The sequence below is a fragment of the Gymnogyps californianus genome, chromosome 3, assembly GCF_018139145.2.
Source record: "Gymnogyps californianus isolate 813 chromosome 3, ASM1813914v2, whole genome shotgun sequence".
In the NCBI taxonomy this organism is placed as follows: domain Eukaryota; kingdom Metazoa; phylum Chordata; class Aves; order Accipitriformes; family Cathartidae; genus Gymnogyps; species Gymnogyps californianus.
Window position 1 is genome coordinate 122,001,165 of NC_059473.1, and position 22,802 is coordinate 122,023,966.

Sequence of the window (22,802 nt, forward strand, 5' to 3'; positions counted from 1 at the left end):
TCATTGGCAAAAAAACCTAGTTATTACAACACTCTAGACCAAAAAAAAATAAAAAAAAAAAAAGAAAAGAAAGGAGGGGGTGATTTTTTGTGTGTGTGTAAAAAGTACATTTTAAATATAAAACAAGGTAAAATGGTTCCAGGAAAAAAAAAAATAAAAATATGTGCTTTGATCCACATAATCTGAAACATGGGTTGTGGTGTGTTGGTAACTCTTGTGTTATTTATGGCCATTATCATCCCATCTACACAGTTGCACATATCGGTAAAATCTTTTTTTTTTTTTTTTTTAAAAAAAAACCACAAAAAACAGGCACTTCGTAGTTAGTCGACCGTTTGTTTGGTTTTTTTTGGTTTTTTTTTTTTTTTTTTTTTTGGCTCGCGGAGGTCAGGCCGGCTACAGAAGAAATCTCAGTACGGCCTCCAAACGGACTCATCCATTCTGCCACTAGAATTCAAGACGGTTGGGGAGCTGCTGTGGCTGCCATCCGCCTCCACCCCGTCACTCTGGTTGGGCAAGTTAGGGTTTAACAGCGTGCTGCCGTTGGACGTGGTGGTGCACGGAGGAAGCATCCTGGAGGGGGAGCGGTCCCCTCCCGGCACCATGGGGAACTGGTATGATCCTGACGAAGTGCCATAGTAGAGATATGGAGTGCTGCTGGTCTGGAAAGGTCCACTTTGGTTTTGGGAAGAGCCAGGGTAGGGTGGTGGTAGGTAGGTGTGGTAGTGAGTGGTTGCGGACATACCCAGTGACATGCCTGAGGTGACTGGCGGTGTATAGGTAAAGGTGGCTGGATAGTGCATTCGTGGGTTGGAGAAGCGGCTCTCAGTGAGGGATGAAATGCTTGTGAACTGCCTGGGATCTGAAAATGGGCCCAGCTCTGAAGCACCTAAAAAATTATAACAAAAGATGGGGGAAAACAATTCTGTAAATACCATTTTTTGTATCAAGTGATGATAGAATTTTATTTTTCTAAGAAAACCCGCTTCTTTTGGCCCCCAAGAGAACATATCAAATAATACATTGCAAGGAACAGAGTCAAACACCTGTCTTCTACAAGCGCTGGGCCAAACTCATCCCTGGTCTAACTCCACCGATGCCAATGGAGGGAGCAGCATTGCCAACCTGAAGCGTTCAAAGTCACAAGTCAGGCCGGAAAAAAAATCCCATCTCAAAAAACAAGAGATTGAAAAAGAGCCAAAAAGAGAAAGGTGGATTTGGAGTTGATTTGCCTTCTGGATTCTGAGCTTTGAGGGTTACGTGTCTCTGGGTTTTTGCTATAGCCTCTCGAGAAACTCAGGTCTGGTTGCACACGAAAGCTGAGATTCCCACCTCAGCACACATCATCGGGAGCTGAGTTTTCGAGAAAAGCGGAAATTACCGTGCAACTTGCAATAAAACTACAAGAGTTGGCAACACCGAGTTAGTTGCACCACTGACACCAGAGGAGTTATACTGGGGGTGACTAAGCCCCACTTCTTGCCTTAAATCAATTTATTTAGGTGAGGATCTGCTCAGCTACTTCCTATGGCCGAAAAATATTATTTGCTGCGTCCGAAGGATGGGCAAGGCCACCGAGCTGATAGCAAAGATGCAAATTTTACTTTTCAGCGCAGTTGATGGAAAATTACAAGCCCAACACATTTTTTGCCACTGAAAAAAGTTGTTTTCATATGTAGTCTGTGCAGTCTGGTTGAAAAAAAGACCACACAGTTTATGGCTACTGTGAACGTCTGGATGGTAACACTGTGAATTGGAGCCTAACGCAAAACAGGGATGGGTAAACTCATTTTGCCTAATTTGTAATCCCACATCAAACACCCAAAGTTTCGGAGCAGAACTGGAAAGCAAACGTTAGTAGCTTGGTGATCTCCTTAGGAGACTGTGGGATGGACAGGAGCAGAAGAAAGAGATGGTGAAAGCTCGCATTGAGAGCCAGAAAAGTGGAAAAATAAAAGGGTGTGGGAAAAGGGACAGGGGGAAAGAGAAAAAGCCTAATGAAGAAGTACAGTGCAAGAGGCAGGGAAATGCATTGGCCAGTATGCAGTAGGTACATATATACATTTTTACAGAGAGAGAGCTGGAAAGAGCGGGGCATAAATGAAGGGAAAAAATCATGAAATCAAATGGGCTCTCCCTGCGCTTCCCAGCCGACACTTCTACAGCTTTACAGTCCTCTAGATCCAAGAGTTCACTCATCTCTTTGCCAATCTACCAAATCTGATTTACCTAAAAGGAAAACATGGCATCTTCTAGATGCCAAACTGACGTACTAAACACTGAAACGCCCTGTGTATCCTCAATGAAAGATGCAGCAATGCTTTTCCTTGTAGATAGGCTTTGGATCTGACCTGCCGACACTGCTGTGTAGAAGGAAGGTCCCTCCAGCCCTTCCGCCCTTGGCCCCCTATAGCACCCACAACGGTGGTTGCTACCTTAAGCCACAGACTCAACAGATCCTGCCACCTTGTGTGGCACGTTTTGTGATTTAGATCACTATTCTCTCCTGTTCTACCAGCTCATTTAACCCACGCCTTCAATGATATCTAAAAGCAGCAGGGGGGGAAAAGCTCAGGCACAGCTTGGGTTCAGGCTGGAGGACCTGGGCCACAGCCAGCCAAGTGTCCAAATCATGCAGCCTGAAATCTGGGGATTATAATCCGCCGTCTCAAAAGATATTGAGTATAGAGCTTTAAATGGGCAGTAAAAGCCCATTTTTAACTCCGATGACAATGTGATTACTATTATCTTTATCTGGAACTGAATCAGTGACCTACGGGTGAATGGGTCTGTCTCCATCATCAACCCCTCCAACCACAGCCCCGTGGAATGTAATATAACTTGTACCTTTACAGCAAACACTCTACTACTTGATGCAACTTCTTTCGTTCCCAACTGCAAACAATAGCCAGAGGCGATACCACCCAGATTCAAAGCTGTAATTTTGGAACACTATCCTTTATATTGTGAACAGGTCTGATACATATCTGGAAATATAAGGTTAGAACATAATTTCCCCAGCTGCTCAAAATACTGAGTTTCAATCTGCTACTGCTTATACTCCTTTTTTTTTTTTTTTATTGTTATTGCAACTCTCCCAACATGAACAGAGTTGCTCTTAGTTTACCCTGATAGAAGCTAAACAAGACTTTTATAATCAAAGGTAGAATTGGTATGAGTGTAAGAGTGTAGAAGAACATTGGCATTTTTGGTTTCTTTGCAACCAATATTTTTTTTTCTTAATAACAAACTATCCACACAGTTTTACACATAAAAAGGCAATCTCCCTTTCATGGCTAGATCCAAATATTATCTGTATGGGTGCTGCCAAGAGATTATGTATGTGTCGAATGACTGGGAATGTGCACACCACACGTAGGCATTTCTAATGTGGGGCTACAGACCTCCTTAAATGCCCTAGTAAATCCACACTTGTTTGTTTTTACTGTTGCTTGTAAAGCACAATCCTATTTACCCAAAAGCCAAATAACCATAACCCTTTCTTATCTCACTCATGGCTGTGTCTGCACGGCTCCTGCACACTCACTTCTCCAACCCCTCCTTTGCCCAAATGCCTTTTGCTGTCACCGTAACTCCCTGCGCTAGGCTGCGATTTGTTCCCAGCCTTCTGTATCTCCATTGTGTAAAGATATTTTTGGAGATCAGAAGAAGTTTTCTGTGATGCCTGTTCAAAAGCCTCATTTCTAAGTGAGTCTAGAAACTTTTTAAAAAAGTCACCTCTCAAACTCAGCTTCTTGCTGTCCTCACTGCTATGCAATCTCACTGATGCATTTTCACCCTCCTCCTCCTCCTCTCTCTGTGCTACCTCCTTGTGTTACGGTTGATTTTGGTTCTAACTTGGAAACACCAGATGCATATTCATTTATATATATTTAGCTCTTTGCTGGACTGGGAAGATAAATAGCTCTTCTGGGTATGGCACCCATCTTTGTATATCTAGTTGCACACAAATAGGGATGTCGATCAGCAATATAGTAACATGACAGTGCAAGTAAATAATTTATTTATTCCTCTCCCCAGCAGGATTAAAGATTCATGCTAATGTTCCCTCCATCAGAGCAAGAAAACAATTTGCATCTATGAATTCCCACTCTCGTGATAGCTTGTATTAAATGGGTGAAGCACAGATCCTCCGCCCTACATCATGGCCACACTTCTGTAAAGAGAGGAGACTTTATTTTGTGCCGCCAGAAAGAGAAACATGGCACCAAGCACAGCAAGTGATCTTCTTTTCCTATACAGTCTGATCAGCTCGCTGTGCTTGACACTATTAAAAAAAAAAATATATTTTTTAAAAAACCCTTTTACATCTGGAAGAGTCCAGGTTAAACTGTTTTTAAATCTTCCGAGCTGATTCCTCCCTAACGTAACCTGGTACTCAAGTTTTCTGAGAGCTATACGTTTAGAACAGAAAAATGGTCATGTTAATATGCCAATATATATGCTAACATCCTAGATTCAAGAATACTGCTCCAGTGTGTTTCATATTTAGAATAAGAACAATTAAAATTCCATGTGGTTTCACTTATTTTGATGCAGAAGCCTCATTAAAAACCCTAGACTTGGGCATTTGCCAGCAGCCAACTAAAATGGTTTTGCATTCGTGCTTAAAAAACAATTTTACCTGTTGCAGCTTTGCAGCTCTACCATTTACAGCTGAATGCGTACCGTGGTCATTTCTCTTTTTCAGTTTACAGATGCCAGCTAATGCCAGTTAACGTTCATTTCTCAATTAATAAGCTGTGCTTGTGGTTTGCAGAAAATAAGGCAACAAATTTCTGCCAGGTTTACAGCACTTTGGCCAATCGCTTCCAATTATTAAAGATCATAATGTACCGTGGATAGATTAACTCCTTGTGGATATAGCAAGCTGACATCTACTTTAAAGGGTTACAGGATAATTTTATAACTTACAAATATTGCAATTTGCTTTGTGATTTTATGCTATAAGGTCACTACCAAAAAAAAGGTCCCCTTGGCTTATTGCATAAGTCTGACAGGGAAATTTCTAGCACATCAAGTCAATGCATAATCACTGGATGCAAGAAAATAGAGTGGTGCTCTATTCAAAAGTCACTGAATAGTCTGTCTCAAGGAAATTCAGCTACATAGAGTTAAATATATTTACCAGTAGCGAAATGATTCACTTTTGTTTTGGGGAACTTCACTGTTAAGACATTCGCTGAAGCAGATACTAGATTTTGTGGTTTTTTGTTCAATAGTTTGATTCAGGCTGGGACGTAGCACTAATTGATCAATTAAAACTGTTTTTTCCTTCCCTAACATCTACGTCTATGAATTGTGTGTGCAGCTTGGATTACTTACAGCTGATAATATCGCCTCGTATGAAGTATGCCACACACTTCACATGATGAGACGATTTTCAGTCTCTTACAGCTTTGCCAAACTTTAAATGTTCTGGCTGAAATTGTCCATGCTGGGCGTCTCTCTCAGGCTAAATTGTGATTTATGCATTTATTTGTTTTTAAAATTTCAGCTGAAACTCTTCTGCTGGGAAAAATATATTGTTTTACTAATCTTAAACTCTGAGGAGCCTTCCTTTGAAAAGCTGTACCAGTTCCACGCTTTGAAGTAAGGACTTGAACTTTGGAATAGGAGTGGCTTTTGTGTGAGAGACATTGCCACGAAAATCCAGCCAAATATGAACAAATCATAAGCATTCTGCCTAAAAATGGGCAGAAGAGTCTGTGTCCCTACAAAGACACTTGTCCAGAGACTGGAACGAAATCCAGGAGTCCCAAGTCCCAGCATTTTTTCTGCAAATATTGCTGAAACACGGGGACATCTCCACCCATCCCTGTGCCAGTCCCGACTGAGAATCGGTCCATCGGTGGCTCCATTCACTGGAATGGCAGAACCCTGCATAAAAGGAGCTAGATGATGGTCCACGTGGATGTTTGTACGATATTGCAAAGAAAAATTTGGGAAGGCAGGGTTACTTGGGCTTTGCTTTTTTTAGAAATCTGAGAAACTATAAACACAATTGGAGACAAACAAAAGGATATTATTAAGGTTACCATGTGAAGAGTGAGCAAGTTAGGAAATACCAGCATTCAAGTTACTTCTCCAATGCACTACGATACAGCATTCAATTACAGGAGAAGATGCTATTCCTTTTACACGAACCCTCCTGCAGGCAGCACACAAGCTGACCTCCTCTGGAGATACATCAGAGTTGAGGAATAGAGAAGACTGTTGTCTATATACACCCCAAATCCACTGCTGCAAGAAATTAGAAGGGGTGAAGTGAACAAGGCGAGGGAGACTCAATTATTTCCTGAGCAAACTGGATTTTATACGTGTTTCTGCCACGTGGCTCCTACGTGACTCAGTTGAAATCTCTCCAAATCACGTTTTCACTTCTCTCATTTTCTGTGCCCAGCAAAGACATTGGCTTCTGATTTGCACGTGCGCTAAATAGTCACAGCTGCAGCTGAAGCCAACAGGATCATAAGTCTGAACATAAGGCTAAAGACAGAAAAAAAATCATGCTGTAGGTGACACAAAGAAGGTGCACTGAATCACACAAGACCTTAGAGTCAGTCTCAGTACTCTTTTTAAAGCGGGTTCTTTCTTTCCTGGGAATATTGCACTGCAATGAACTGTATACAAATGCTATGGCAGAAATATCAGAGCAAAGCCCATCAAGAAATTAAGAATTCCTTCTTCAGAGCAGAATTTAATGCTCTGCAATAAGCAAGGCCTGAGGAAATGCAAAGAACAAGAAGAAAACAAAATATTGAAGAGCTGCTCATTAAGTTAGCACTGTCCATCTTGTGCACTGAATAAGACAGGAATCCCGTGGGAAAAGTATCATGTGATCCTGTAATTAAAATCTGTAATATAATGCATAAGCAGAATGAGGCTGATTTAAATTTGCACAGGCAACATAAGCACTGAGATTTCCCAATTTCTGAGCACTTAGTTTTGCAATCTTAAGGATTCTTTGCAACATGTTTGGATGGGGGGGGGACTGATTATTTGCTAGCTGGGTCTCTGTTTTCCCCAAGCATCCTTCTGCATAAGGGGGGGAGTGTTATTTTGCTCTTCATTTTGTTAAATTCTTGTCAGCTGCCTCTGCTAGTAAGTGTTTAGTGAATCACACACAGCATGATCCTTCTCCTGCCTCCTTCCAAGCAAGCCTTTGACTCTCCAAAGGTGCTGTACCACCTTCCCTCTGGATGCCACTGCAGGATGGAGCCTGGGATTGCAATTCCCAGGCCTCCCAAACCACCTCCTCGTGCATCTATTCCTTGCTGTAGCTGTTAGGTCCTGATCCCGCAAACCTATGCTGGTGCTCAGCTTCGTGCCGGAGCTCAGGGACACTCCTCCCACACATCTACCACCGAGCATGTGTCTACGTGTTGCAAGGGCGAGGGTCCTGCAGCGCCACAGAAATAACGCACACGGCTTCTCCCTCCCCAGTTCACTTTTGGGATGAGCGTGTGTCATCTGGATATTTGCAACCATTTATCATAGGAAATGCTATGTTTTCAAATGCCTTTTAATTCAGAAAAAAAAAAAAAACAGGGAAAAAAAAAGAAAAAAAGCATTTTACATTTTTTTTTTTTGCATCTTTTTTTTTTTTGCATACAATAGCAGCAGAAAAGGTGTGAACTGGCCCCCCCTCCTCTTTCCTTCACCTCAACAAGGTGTTAACTTCAGGGCCTAGTTGGGACCATTTAAACGGCAACATTATTAAGCACAGCAGTCTCACAAAAGTCACAGGGAGGAAGGAACATTTTAACCCCTTCAGAGCCTCACGCACAACAGACGAGAACCTAATTCTAGTGCATCTCTTCTCACCGTCCCTCAGTACCCCAGTTCACATGGTAAACTGCACGCTTGTGCCTTCTGGTATTTAGGGAACAGGACTTTGGCACCTAAAATACCACGGATTAATTTGCAGATAGATGTTTTCACTGAATTTATGGTGCAGCACCTAAGCCCTTTGCTGGGAGAAACACCCCATAAATAACATAATTAGCAGCGACCATTAAAGTACCATTCGTGCAAATAAAGGAGAGTGTTACATTGCTTAACGGCAAAATCAGGGTCTCTTTGCACTTTCCCAGCCCGGGCTCCATCATTACCTGCCCTGCTCCCTCAACAGGACTTTTCTGCTGGACAAACTGCACTGGAAGAAGGTGATTTTCTTTAGGCACCTAAGTCTTGCTGGGTGACACTATGCATCTAAAGACAGGTGGCTGCTAGCTGCCCCTCAAGAGGTAGCTCATCTGATGTTTAGGAACATCGATGGGTAGAAATTCCTCCTGCGTGTGGAAAAAAGCAACAACAAACCCCTCCTAGATGGACTGTTAGGAGCAAAAATGGAGCTATGAAAGCATCAGTCATCACTGTCTCATTTATAGACGTTGCCTCTTGTGAAGCTTCACTTATACAGGACTCATAAACCTTTCTAATGAGAACCACAGGAGGGGGACAAATGGTCGTATTACAGAAATACGTCCTCGGCTAACTGTTGTGACCTGCCACCCGTGGATGCCCGTTGACCTGGTGTGATGGGGAGCCTCTGAACTTCTCAGTCTTTGCTATCTCATCTCATCTCAGTGACTTCAGTCTGGAGCTGTCACTGGTGATTCAGGTGGAAAGGAATTGGTAGTATATCAAAAGCCCTCTGCTTGTTTAAAGTCTCATGCCATCTACGTGCTACGTTGGAAGCAAAGAGTAAATAACGTTTCCTGGAAATAAGTCGAGCAGCTCTGCAACACTGCATGGCACAAACACGCAGACAGGCGCGTATCGCTCTGCGTTCAGTTTTCCCCAATTTTTCCTGCCTGAATTTCAGCCGCTGCTGTTTTTCACCAGCCCCAGCCGAAACGCATCAGAAGGAACATTTGAGGCTTTTCTTGGATAGCAACCTCAGCAGCGTTGTATACAGCAAGGGGGTGAAACCGCAGGGCTCAGAGCTGCAACGCATGCACGGTGACGGCGAGCGTCAGTACAAGGATCCTGTATAAATCCAGTGAATGGGAAGATAATATACATTGGGGCTAGCAGTCTACTTTATTACTTTTTTTTTTTTTTGGTAGAAAAATGTGCCTTAACTATCCAGTATAAATATTTGTTTCCAATGTTGTCATGAATTGTACTTTTCCACTGCATGCTAGAAACTCAGAAATACCATCTGATCCTCAAGCAGACACAAAGAAACTATGTTTTGCAGGGGCGGGGAGGGGGGGAAGCCCTTGGCACTGCTCTGTAATTTCACCCTTTAAACCCCTCTTTTTTCCTCCCCATCCAAATTTTCCTTTCGAATCTCGTTCAACTAATACGCGTCCCTCCGGAGGACAGAGGATTCCTTGCTGGTTCTTGATTAAGAGTTTTTAAGAAGCCGGGAAGGAAGATATTCTTTGAAACTGGATCTACTGTAGGATGGGAGCCAGCACACAGGACACCGTGTCTTTCAGAGAGGGCCACACACAGTGCCACTCCAGTCATATGACTTCTCTGTCACATCCTGAAGCCATTTCCAGCTCGTGTGCGAGTTTGTACTCCCATTTAGAAAAGGATGGGATATATTGGGAACACACATATGGAAACACTTTCAGGGAATCAGTTTCCATGAAATCCATAATAAGCCAAGTGGCTTCAGATGTGGCAGCGTGCCTCAGATTAGCCAAAAAAAAAAAAAAAGAAAAAAAAAAAGAGGAAAAAAAAAGAAAAAAGAGAGGAAAAAAAGAGAGAAAAGGAAAAAGAAGGACAAATCCACCCTTTCAGCCCTTATTTCAGTTGGGGGGGGGGAGGGCGGGGGAGAAAAAAAAAAAATTAAAACCCACTAATGACTTATGGCTACCAGAACAGGGAGCCACAAAAATATACAACTAACGAGAGCACGCCTCCCTCCCCCAAATAACGGCGCTGCTATCAGCGCTCCCGCGGCTCCCAGAAAGCCCTCCCGGCATCTGTCGGCGCGCCGAGCTCGCGCAGGGCCGGCAGAGCTGTCGCCCTGCCTGCGCCGTCGCCCTGCCTGCGCCAGCACGCGTGGGTTGGGCAGGGCGCCCGCCGTGTGATAACGGGCAATTAAGAGCATTTCCAAAAACTGCAGCTTGGCGATAAACTGTTCGTTAAGTAAATCTCCCGAGAAAGGCTGGATTCAGGAGGGACATTCTCTGGATGGGGTTGACTGTACCTGGGTCATATTAAAAAGCAGGATTTATGGTGGGGATGATGTGTTGGGTGTTAGGCAGCGATGTCAGGCAGGGGGTGGATATCATCGGCCTAATGTGCTCCAGCGGCCAGGAGCCGAAGGTCAGGAGCAACCCCCAGGTGCCCTCACCGATGGGTACCAGAGAGCGGGAGCTGGGGAGCGCACAATCCAAGCCCTGCCGATCCCAAACGGCATGGCAAAGGGCCGGAGGCCACGTCAGTCCTGGGCAGGAGGAAAGCAGCCAGCTCATCCGAGCTAGCGTGGTGCCGGAATAATTTTTGCATGGCCGAGGAAGCGGGAAGAAGCACGGAGCAAGTGGCAGGAGTTCAAACGGGAACCGACGAGATGCTACGTGCATCTCTGTGACAGCTAGCCATGTTTTTATCACGAGAAAATAACCAGGAATTTGGCTGCTAATTGGGGCCGTATCCTACAAACCCTACTTTTCCTGACAAACAAATGACTCCACAAATAGTCCCTCTGTTTTCAATAGGGTTATTTGCGGTAGGAGGGACCACCCAACACGAGAGGATCAGGCCCTCCACTCCCTCGCTCTGCAGCTCACTTAAACCTTCCACAGCCAAATTCAAACACAAAAATCCCCACGAACTGCAAAGGTTTTTCCTCGCTGCTGCTGGAAAAGCCCTGGACGAGAAGCTCTGTGGAAAGGTCTCGTGTGCTATTAATACGATGCTCTCCCCGACTTCTGCCTCTGAAATGGGGATTTGCGATTTGTTTCTCAGGCTGTTTCTTTCCACTCGAGCCTCAGCACAGTAAACTAACTGAAAACTTCTGCATCAAGGAGAAGGTCTCTTTTAAAGTTTTGCTTGGCTTTGCTTTCAAAGAGTTGTCTGTATATTTTAGAATATGTAGAATTTGCCTTTGATTTAAACCTCTCTCTTAACAATAGACAAGAGACGATTTCTCTACTGAGCAATTTAAACAAAAACAAACATATTTTGGTTACCCGGGCCTTGTTCTCAAAACGCCTTTTTTTTTTTTTCCCAGAGAAAAATCAAACCCTACAAATTGTTACGCTTCTGGCCAGAAAAACTTAAATTCACAAACGTAGATAGTCCAATTTTTTTTTTTTCCTGAACAATATCGTACACAGAGGAAGAAAAGGCACCTCCCCAGCCCCCAGGCATCCATAAAACACTAAACCCCCTCATTCAAACAATTAAAAACACACTTTTCCCCTCCAAAATAACTCCTCCCTTCAATGGATATTTTCAGCTTCAGTCCCTGTCCATGTCCAGGGCCATGATGATGGTTTTTTTTCTCCTCCCCGGCATGAAGTCCTGTGTCCCCAGAGGGTAAACAGACACACCTCGTCCTGTGGGGAGGCAGCTCAAAGTGGCTGCTTGTGTTCGGAGCGGGAGCTGCGCAGGAGCCCTCAAGAGCAGCCGCTCCGAAGGGGATGAGGGCGATTAGCCCACGGAGAGCTTCTGGATACTGGAGAAATGAGAGGGGAGATACTGGGGAGGCATTTCCATCTTAGGTTAAGGATTTTAGCAGCAGGCGAAATCACGCTGTTGGAGTGAAAACAGTGGAAAATCACTCACCCAGTGACGGCCAGAGTTTTTTCCCTTACAGTGAGAACAGATTTCCCCCAAGTAACGCGAACAGTGGTAATGTCAGGCCATGATAAAATTGTCAAACGTGTCAGCATGACTCAAGACCCACCGGTCAAAGGAATTTCGGGAGGCTCAGGGTGCAAAGGAGCCCTGTGGGGAGATGTGTGGGCAAACACCGAGCCAAACCGCTGCGCCCGTCTCACGGGGCAGAGCGAGAGCAGCTCGGGGATGTCACGACCCTCGGCATCGCAAGAGCAAAGCTGTGGCTCTCAACAAGTCGCAGAGCAGGACTCGCTGCCGTGCAATGCAGACTGCCCCGAGTCACCACGAGCTTCGGGGAGACAGAGGAAATCTTTGCACGCAACTGCTGGGCTGTTTTTGCTAGAGCTTCTGCTCTTATATCTGCAAGTCAAAAATACTGACCAGTCCAAAGACCTACAGAGGTTTCAATCCATGCATTTAGGCACTCAGTGCCCGATTAGATACCAAACTGCCATCAAATTCAGCAGGACACAGATAGCTAAACACAGTTGTACAGCAGGGCTAGAGGCACTGTATGCCTTTTTATATTCAGCATTGCACCACTTTAATAATATATGATTTTCAATCATCTCATTTAATAAAAGCAGTGTAAAGGCCTCCGTATATTTTTTTCATTCACTTCAGACCTTACCCGAGTTTCTTACTAAGTTAAGGCAAACTACTGTAAGCTAAGTTTCAATCCATTATAAGCTTGTCCACACAGCATCTCCATTCATCAGCTGAGCTGAAGCTTAAACCAGCCCAACTTTGAACACCTCTAAATAAATGCTTCTTCTCCATAGTGTAAAGTCTGAATATGGTTTTTATCCTCCCAGGAAACTGGTGATGAGAAAGAGAAACAGTCTTTGGTCTGTAATACCTCACATCATAAACATGATTTAGGCTGTTTGCTGTATGGCAACTTAGGCTATACCACTAGCAGCTCAAATCACTACTGATGGTCTAAACTTAAAATCCAAGTTACCACGTCTCAGATAAACCACAGTAACAGTCACTTGAATGGCCACAGCTCATGGTAAATGTGAGATACTACAATTCTGTAACAGAGGATTAAGTTAAGACTCACCGCCTTGTGCTTGCCATAGGCTGCTGAAATGCATGCTCCTACCAAAGCCTAACTAAGCCTGGAGTTAAGTCAGGATAACCTGACTAGTCTCTGAATTTGCTTTATTTCAGAAGAGAGCTTGGAAAAGTTCTAACTGGCCTGGTAAAAAATAAATGTATCATGGAGATATTGCACAGGATAATTGCATATTGGCAAAAAAAGCATATGTTATTTAGAAGTTTAGAAAGCCCACTTATCCATTAAAGCTGTTAAAAGGGGAAATGTGATGCATTGCTTTCTGGCTCTTGCTACTGATTTGTTTTGTGACTTTGGGCATATACTTCGATTTTCCTGGCTAAATTTTGCTTGCTATAAGATGGGTATTTTAATACTTCGTATTAGCCAAGCGACAAAGGTCAGTAGCACAGTTTGAAAAATACTATGAAATCCTTTGTTGGAGGATGTTGTAAAGTTACAAAGATTAAAGGCAAAAACCATCAGACATTTTTTATAAGCTCTTCAACAGGTGAAGATACAGAAAAGGTGGAAGTCAGACAGAGTAAAGAGAACTTGGCTTAAAATAAACTTTCATACACAATCCCGGTATCTGAAATAAAAAAGAGGCGTACAAAGTCAGCATGAATTATCGCCTTCAGTTGTCTTCATCTGCTTGAGAAAGCAACAGCTAGAATTGCTTTAAACTAAACGCCCCTCCAGCGCATCTGCAGAGCAGACTGGTGAGAGCAGAAGCTGGCCCGGCTGAGGACCAGGCGCCGTGCTCCAGCTCCACTGCGGCTGGAATGGTTTCCTCCATGGGCAAGCAGCCTGTCCTCAAAACAGCTCCAAACCAGTCTGGCCCACCTACGTGGGCCAGGCCAAACTAGGAATTGGTTGGGTTTGGACTACCCTTAAACCCAGCTTCCTATCTAATTTTGGAATCTAATACGATGGCTCCTAATTAGGCTCCGGTGGTACTTAGATCCTCCCCGGCGCTCCTTTTCACCCATAAAAAAAAACAACATGGGTTGGCTTTTAGCAGGAATCAAAATGAAAATGAAAACAAACAAAAAATTCTTTAGAGGGAGATATTTGAGAGAGGAAGAGGGAAGAAAGGGGGAAGAGAGGTGCCTTTTTCCCATTGCCAGGCTTCCTCTGTGGCTCCTCTAGCCATGCCAGCATCCACATCACAGTTCCCGGGGACTTCCTCTGAGGAGCTTCTGCGAGACGCCTCTTCCAATGAGCCATTTCATCTCAGGCTTATGTTGCAGGGATTTGGGGTCAGCAGCCCTCCTGGTGTTTTTGAGGCACTTGCTTCCCTTCCTATTTGGTAAACCAGTCAGCTTTGCAGAAGGTCTCATTTTCAGTCCTCAGTCCCCAGTCCAGATCCCAGCCTTTGCAGTCTGCACCCTAGAGGCTATCTAAATGTTTATGCTCTTTCTCACAGAGGTTTCTACTCTACACCTTCCCTCTGTCAATGCTGACAAATCCTACGCAGCTCTAGGTCTATTCACCATGCTGCAGTGATGACTCCCACTTTATGGCCAGCAGGCTCATTCAGAAGCCCGGTGCTATTTTGAATGTATTCATAAAGCCCCCATCACTTCTCAAGCATTTATTCATATATTCTTCCATAATGTTAGCTTTGACTTCCTTTGTTTTCAAGTTTATTTTCTAAAAATCTTTTAACTGCACTGAAATGATCTATTTCAACCTTAATAAAGTTTTTTGGCTGGGATTTTTCCTTCTTTGGGACAGGGTTTTATTTTTGTTTTCAGTGGCAGCAATACACATAACTAGTTGGCTACACTTAACAGGAATGACCTACAGATGTTCGATCCTATTTCTGCACAGAAGGGCACAGATCATATGATCTCACGAGGTCCCTGGCAGTCCTCTATGACTACGACACTACAGACCTATAGGAAATAGAAGAATTGATCTAGCGGCTCCTGTGGGGTTATTCCCACCTAGCTAAGGGTAAGTAGATTCACAGAGCTCTATCAACAGCTATTACATACAATGATCCAGATATAAACCTCCAGCTTTAGAAATGCCTACAGCTTAGGAATATAAATATTCTGGTTTTGCACTCCAGGGGAACTGAGCAACCACTTTTGGCCATGCTGAGAAGGCAACGAGTCCTGGATGGACCCTTGGTCTAACCTGGTGGGACTGATCTTCTGCCCCACTCAGCTTTTTCAGTGATGATGCTGACCAACACTGCTTGCCTCTTATTACAAGCTGTAACGAGCAGCTTTGTGCTTTCTTTCCTGCTGCCCCTGAAGCCTGGGAGGAGGAGAAGAGCCACAGAGCTATCTCAGTACCCCCCTTCAAACATCATCCTTGCACTCCCTTCTGACCCATGCTCACTGCCACCCGGCTCTAGCGAGGCTGCAGCCACTGCTGTCACCTCACTGGCTCTCTCAGTGTTTCCTCAGTTCCCTCTTGTATTCTGTTGTACATCCTGTAACCAGTTCTACTGTATTTAAGAGTGCAAATTCATAGAGGACAGGGCTGACCTCTCTCCTTTTTCCTCCTCTTCTTTAATTGCATAGTCCTTAGCACAATGGGATTGGACTTCCACATGCTACCACAATACAAACAGTATTAGCAGCCGCTGCCTATCGCGTGGTCAGCGGTGATTCCAGCAAAGGCCCGTTAGCTGTTCACAAGTACAACCCTTACTTTGATCACTGAACCGCATCACCTGCAGTAGCCAAACTTGGGTTCTCCAGCTGAAGTCAAAACCTCACACGAAGCCTTGTCAAGGAGACTGGCAAGGGAACTGATCTCCAGTTTGTGGAAATCTCCTTTCAATCCCACGTTCGGCTCTCAACACAACACAGAACATAATTTCAGCACAGAATTAAATATGGTAAGCTGTGTTTTTATAGACATCTATCACCTAAAAATGATGTGCCCTATACATTTGGTCCTGTACCTGTGCTGCAATCCTGTTTTCCAAGCAAGCCCATTGTGCAGCCTAATTATATAAACTAAAACAAGGTGGACATACCTTTAGCTGCCAGCTTCATAATATTCTGCCAATTCTAGACAGTGCTTGTTTAATAGAAAAGGGCATAAAAAAGCACTGATGCCTACGGATCAGACAGCGATAGCCCAGTTAACCATTAAAAATAACGAGTGGAAACCACGCATGTGGCATCACCAGAGCTTGTGTAGGGACTTTTCATCTCAGCTAAATGAAAGAGGCTTTGTGGGTACCGCTCCTAATCCAAGCATACTACCTTCCACTTCTCACTGCCAGAGAAATGTGATGTTAAGAGGCAGAAAGATCGACGTGAGATGCCCTACCCCTCCATTTTGCTTTCAGAATTGATCCTTGTTTTAAATCCCCTGGGCTGTTTTTCTCTGCTGGTGCTCCCCTTCTCTCAGCATGGTTGCTCCTCTTTCTCACAAGAGCCCAAGGAGGCTTTCTCCAGCTGCCTACGCTCAGCACTTCTATATTACAAAATAACATATTATGGCAAACATTCATGGCTACCACAGGATAAAAGGTCAAGTGGGTGGTTAGAGAGACCTTTGGGAAAAACAACCGGGAAGCTTGGAGGTGACATGGCCCAGACAGGGCTGAAGGCGCAGCACACTGACTCCTGTCCTCCGCCACAAGCACCTTCAAAACGCCACAACCCCCCCTGCATTAAGCGTATGATGCCTCTTTTGCCAGAACTAAACTTCTTCATGCAATGAGAGGATTGCCTGGTCCAAGTAATCCCAAGGGTTTAACGCAGTTTCAACTCTCTATTCGCAGTTTTGCCCGTGGAATAACTATGAACGTGGAGAGCAAAGAGGCTGCTCTGGCTGGCTGGCTGTTACCCATCGGGAGCACAGCCTGAGCTCTGAGCTGCAGGCTTCTCTTTGCTTTTGACAGAGCAAATGCTAACTAAACCTGGAGGAAAAAGCTGCTGTGACTATAGCTGCATTTCTTAAAATGAAAGGTTAAACAGTGTATGAAAACTAGGGGAGAATGCGTATCCTGTTGTCCTATTCCTGTATCTCCATCTAGGGTAGCGGGTGAGGAATTAAATTCATTTTGTTAGAAAAAATGGGAGGGACTTTACAATTGGGCAAATATAAAAGCAGAAAAATTCCTAAAGGAATTGCAGAAGCCCACAAAGTCAGTGAAAAATGCTTTCTCAGTGCGTTTTTTCAGGTGGGTTGGAAAAGTAGAGTCCCACTAGTAATTGAACCAAAAATAACTCCTTTTCAGCGGATACCGTAGGAGTTTGGCTGATTAGGGAAGGGAACTTCCACTATTTGATAGATCATAGTGAACCCACAGCAAACTTAAATGACCAAAATATTTTTGCACGGTGCCCCTCCAGCCTCCTCACAAGTCAAAGCAGTTCTGCGTCCCATAACGTCCAGTTCCCTGTGGCTTCTGCCATCTCCCTGAGACCCACCACAGCAACCTCCTTTCTTACCCACCTCCGTGTTGTATCTGTCACCGCCACAGGAACCCACTCGAACCTCAGAAATAAAAATCGGTGCTGCAATCTGGCAGACAAAGTTATAGCAAGTTCAAATGAGTGGAAACTAAAGTTAGACAAATTCAGACTAGTAATAAGACCCACATTTCCAAAGTGAGCTTAATTAGCGTCTGTAACCAAAGGTTGTGGTGGATTTTGCCTCCCTGGAAATTTTTAAATGAAGACCAACTGAGTTTTTGTGTTTTGTTTTTTTTTTTCTCAAAGGTTATCCTCAAGTTCAAATGAGAGCTAATTTGGGGAAATCTTACAGCTGGGTTCAAAGCAGATGATCACATGGACTTCACTATATTAATAACCTATGAATCTAGATATCTGTGGAATGCTCCTTATATCAAATTGTTCTTCCCTGAGCTTTATAGATGAAGCTCCACCATTGCTAAAAATACTTGCCCTCCACAAAAACTCCTTGGACACAGAAGCACCATCGAGCACTGCGTGGGTGCAGGGTTGGGTTTCCCCCGTGGGGACCCTGCACCGCCCGCACACCGCTCTTGCAGACATGGGGAAAATGTCCCAAGCTCAGGAAGGCATCTCCTGCTTTGATCCCTTCCCTCACTCTTTTTTGAGTCAGTATGAAAGCAAATATGAAGAGATTTCCAGATTAGCGTCCCCAAATACCCTCCCTTTATGCATATGAAATAGTTCCTTCTCTCTGAATAACATCCTTTATGAGCCATGTGAAGGTGTGCACCTTCATTTTATCTCATTCATCTTCCTCTCCTTCCCTGCCTACGTTGTTTTCTTTTGTACAACCACAGAAAGCCTGAACCACTCGCATGGCTCCTACCTTCTCTTTCGGTCGCCAGTATCAGCCCAATATCACCAATATCATTGCTCTTTTAAACCTGACAGCCAAGCTGGCATGACACCAGATCCTTTTCTGCTAAAACATCCATCAAGAGGGGAGGAGATTTGGACATCTGTAAAATGGGGCCAACAACCATTACTAAACCACTTCAAAAAGGTGTTGTGAAGCTCTGCTAGGCTCTAATGCTCCCCTCTTGACCAAATTCAGCATGGTCAAATTCTGCATGGCCAGAAATGCGAGGAAATTTCACCGAAAGTCAAGGCAGCTCCAGCTATTACTACCAGCAGCAGTTTTTGGCTCTTGATTTGTATTTTTTAGTGTAAGATTTGCAGAATTGGGCCTTTTAAATCATACAACTCCTGGAGGACATAAGATACTTTTCTACCTATCTTGTACCAAACACAGTCACAGTCTGAGAAGGACCAAATTCTCCCGCATTTTACGGAACCTTTTCATAAATTCAACTTGTGCAATTAATCAAACCAAATTCAGTGCAACAAAGACTCAAGGCCACAGAGACTTAAGGGCAAAATAAGTGATACTGATCCCCCTATATGTACCAGAAAGCTTCAAGTATGGAGTTAGATTCCCTCTCCGTATCAGGACACACATGGTCCTGCATCAGCCAACCACCACTGGCTCCATCCTAGGTAGAAAATCAACGGCGATTCCACCAAGGGCATGGAGAAATCATCATACGCCTTTGCACGAGGATGAAACAAAGGGCTCAGTCCCACAACGTTCCTGTTAGGAACTTATTGACTTTATTGGGAGCACACGTCTAGGTAATGGCTCCGGATCTGGCCCTTTGAAAGTCTGGAATCAAGCGCCCGGTTGCCCCATTAACAATTAGCATTCTGTTTACAAAACCCAGCAGAGTCAGTAAGAATAATCATTACAAAACATGCTCAGACTGTGATTCCGGTTTAAGTTAATATAATTTTAATGAGTTCTTCAGAAAAGGCCTGGCACTTATGGAAAATTTCCTTAATTAATATCAGACCCTAAATTAGTAATAAAAAAAAGCCCTGAATATCATTTGGTCTCAAGCTGGAACTAAAGTATGTTTTGGCATCATTACTAACTGTTAGCAGCAAGTTCTGGAAACAGATGCAAATCTTGATATGTGTCCTAAATATAAAACACATTGCAAAAAAAAGCTCAGATAAAAATATATCTATACATCCACATATATTTGAGTGTGCTATTTCCTGCCTGTATCAGCAACAAATTTATTCCATTTAAAAACATTCCACTTGTTTCTTTTTGGTATTTTTTAAATCCCTTATTTCAGGAATAAAACTCTTTCCCTGTGCCTTCATTTTTCCTGTTTATTTCCTCTCCCGACAGCCGTTTTAAGTAAATGAAAAGGGCTTAAAGACACACATTATAATATTCAAACATCTGAAAATCAGCCCGCTTGTTTTACCATCTAAATATGGGTATAGGTGTCTAATTTGAGGCCACCCACGCTAGAAAAATTTGGCCTTCGTCCTTGAGGTAGGGATCATGCAACGCATCTTCTGGACAATTACTCCAATGAGAGATTCTACCCAGCAGAGAGGCTGCTACTGAAACCCCACAGATGAGTGCCAAGGTGCTGAGATTCCCAGGTGGCACCAAGTGGGCAGGAGACTAAAAATGGAAAACCTGCGGTAAACAAAATAAATAGAACCACTGAAAAATAATGAAAAAAAAAAATACAAGTTACAAGTTTAGGGAGGGTAGCAAAATGAGCGGGTTGTTTCTGAAGACCCGAGCTCCCCCAAGTTCTTTACTTTGCCTTAACTCAGTGTCACCTCGCAGGGAAAGCATTGAAAATTAGCTAGGAGAAATAGAGACAGAGACAACCTTGAGTCTTTCAGCTTCCATTTAAAAAAACCCAGAAGACAGAGTGAAAATTGTTATAGTCACCAAGAAAAACATCACAGCGTAGCGAGTGCACCAGAAACAGAGCTGGCTTCTTGGGTTTGCCAAGAGCCTGAGACAATATCACTGAAGCGTGAACTGCTCATTCATTTCAGATCTGCTAACACAAAGGCCGTCGCTGGCAATAGCCACAGTATTAACCATTTCTCTGCTTCCCAGAGCACGTAAAGAGGAAAATAATTGTATTTTGGAGACAGTACTAATGCCTTCTCTCATTAAGGGTCCCATCCTGAAATGTGTTTATTACCCACAAACATTTAATGAAGTTAGTAGGAATTACGGGACGCAAGAATAGCTGCTTCACATGACCACAGTTTTTACTTAGTGGCTGTAAAGTTTTCTGAGCTCCTGAGAAGATGAATAACTTTTCTTTCTTAAAGTTAATATTTTTCATAGACCAAATCCTCCCCAAAAGGGAAAATCCTTATTATAAAGATCATGTGTGTACGTAACATTAAGTAAAATCCAAGGTAACTCACATTCAGCGTTAGAAACCCAAGATGACAACCAGTACAGGACCTCAAGAAAAACCAGTCCATCACTGTGAGCCACTTTCTCATTAACATACAAACACTAAATCCAGAGGTTCAGCTGGAGCCGCTTCCACTATATGTGGTTTTTTATTTTAAGATTTGTAGGCTTACAAGAATGAAAATTAAATTGTCTAAAGGAACAGTATTGTCACTGATTAGGGCATGGCTGGCATTTGCAGGGTTGCATTTATACTTGCCAGCCCTCAGTGAGCTGGGAGAACAGCAACGTTTCTTAAATTCAATATCTGATGAAGGTCCAGGACAGTCCAAAACGTTGCGGTGATATCTACAGAGCGAGACGAATTAATGGGAAAGTTTGGCTACACTCGAATTAGCGAACAGCCCAGGATCAGGGCCCATTCTCTGGCTCTAAATCCAGCTGGGATGGTCTGGCCACAGCTGTAATATTAAATCCTTTTCGCCTCCACGACAGGGTGTCTGCCTCCGAGCTGCCCATGGGAACAGGTTGGGGACTCTGCTCATTTCCAAACCACGGCTGGGACCTGTTTGCGACCATGCTGGCCAATCCCACTCAAAACCAGCCTCGCTGACAATTTCACAATACCGGTATTTAACAGCCCAGGCCCCACCACCTTGTAATTTATTGGTAAAGATACTACTTTCTGGCCATTTTAGTTCAGAGGGATGGGTCTGCAAACTTCTTTTGTTTAGAGGCTGAGCCCAGCATGTCCCTCATCTATCTCAGCGTGTCCATCACCTATCTCAGCGTGTCCTTGTTCAATGACACAGTAAATATAAAGACAGCAAAATCCACCTTACACGCTGTGGGCACTCCAGCACATGGGACGGGAGAGTTTGGGAATGGTGGCACGAGGCCAGCATCCCCAAATGACAACTATCTGTAAAGAGTGTGAGCCCGGGGCTGGAAAAGATAGGTTTGGTGATTTGTCCTACTCCTTAGATTCAGTTTTATTTTTCTCCTTTGTCATATGGGCATTTGTCAAACACAGTTGCGTAGGACAGGCCCTTCCACAGCCAGCACTGAACGTGTTCATGTTACACTTGCAGGGCAGGTCCTCCAGCATCTTAAGACCTTGAGCCTGCAAGTCTCTCTCAAAGGTGAAGCAAAAAGCAAGAGACTAGCATTTAGGCAGAAGCATGAGGAGGTCCAGGAAAAGTGTAGGGGAAGAAGTCGTCTCACCACCGCCCTTCTCACTATTCTCAACAAAATTAAATTCAAGCTCAAACCCTGCAATCACAGAGCAGGTAGAGGTCAGGGTGAGGCAGACCACGGCAGGGTTAAACCAGGACTGAAGTGTAACAAGGCTGTGATACGGCTATGTTTATGGGACAGTTAAATCATCTCTTAAATCACCTCACCAAAGGCAGACTATCAGACCAGACGTGCCTATACCTGAACTACTCACCTAGGCTCGCTTTAGAGCCCGTGGAGACTAACAGGCTCTTCCGAGGCACTGCCAGGGACCAGTACAGCTCATCTGCAGACTGGTCAAGTCCTGCAAATGCTAGTTTGTCCCCACTGACTCAAAAGGGAGCTGAGGGTGACTGTCTCAGATATGGATGTCTACCCTGGGGACATCTATACTCATACCTCCTTCACCTGCTGCAGAGCAGCCCTCTTGTGACTGCAGGAACAACCCGACCTGTACTCCCTGCTCTGAACCTTGCATGTGCTGAGGACTTGCTGGATCAGTCCCAAAGCTTTATGTAAAATGGCTGTGATGTGTATTTATATGAATCATATACATTAATTACATAATAGACACTCATGCTCCCCATCCCACATGCACTTTGGTTATGCATAGGACACAAAGACTGAGTGCATTCACTATGAATCACGCAATAAGACTATGTCCCTCAGGCAGAACTCTCTCTAAAATGACCATGTTCATATATTCCCATGGTTTCCACTACAATATTATTTAATTAAGAATATTAATCTGCTAGGCCACCAACTTTCACCGTCTTCTGGGGAAGTCTGACCAGACAGATATTTTAATAAAATATGAGGAATCTTGCTCTTTTTATGACTGAGTTGGTGCAATAAGGTAAGCCAATTGCATGGCCTCATGAGCTTATTTTTTATTTATTCTTGATATGAACATGAGACTGATGCACCGGAGAGACCATTGGTTCAAAAGTTGCATGAGTTATACTAGATA

The 22,802-nt window shown here is 43.9% G+C and overlaps 1 protein-coding gene across 1 annotated transcript in view; it reads right to left on the reverse strand.

The window, feature by feature from the left end:
• Positions 1-383: 383 nt before the first annotated feature.
• RUNX2 (RUNX family transcription factor 2) overlaps positions 384-22,802 on the reverse strand; it is a 152,054-nt gene continuing 129,635 nt past the window's right edge. Inside the window, 1 exon segment of the mRNA XM_050894191.1 lies at positions 384-889. Coding sequence (XP_050750148.1) covers positions 411-889 — 479 coding nt within the window. The 3' untranslated portion in view covers positions 384-410.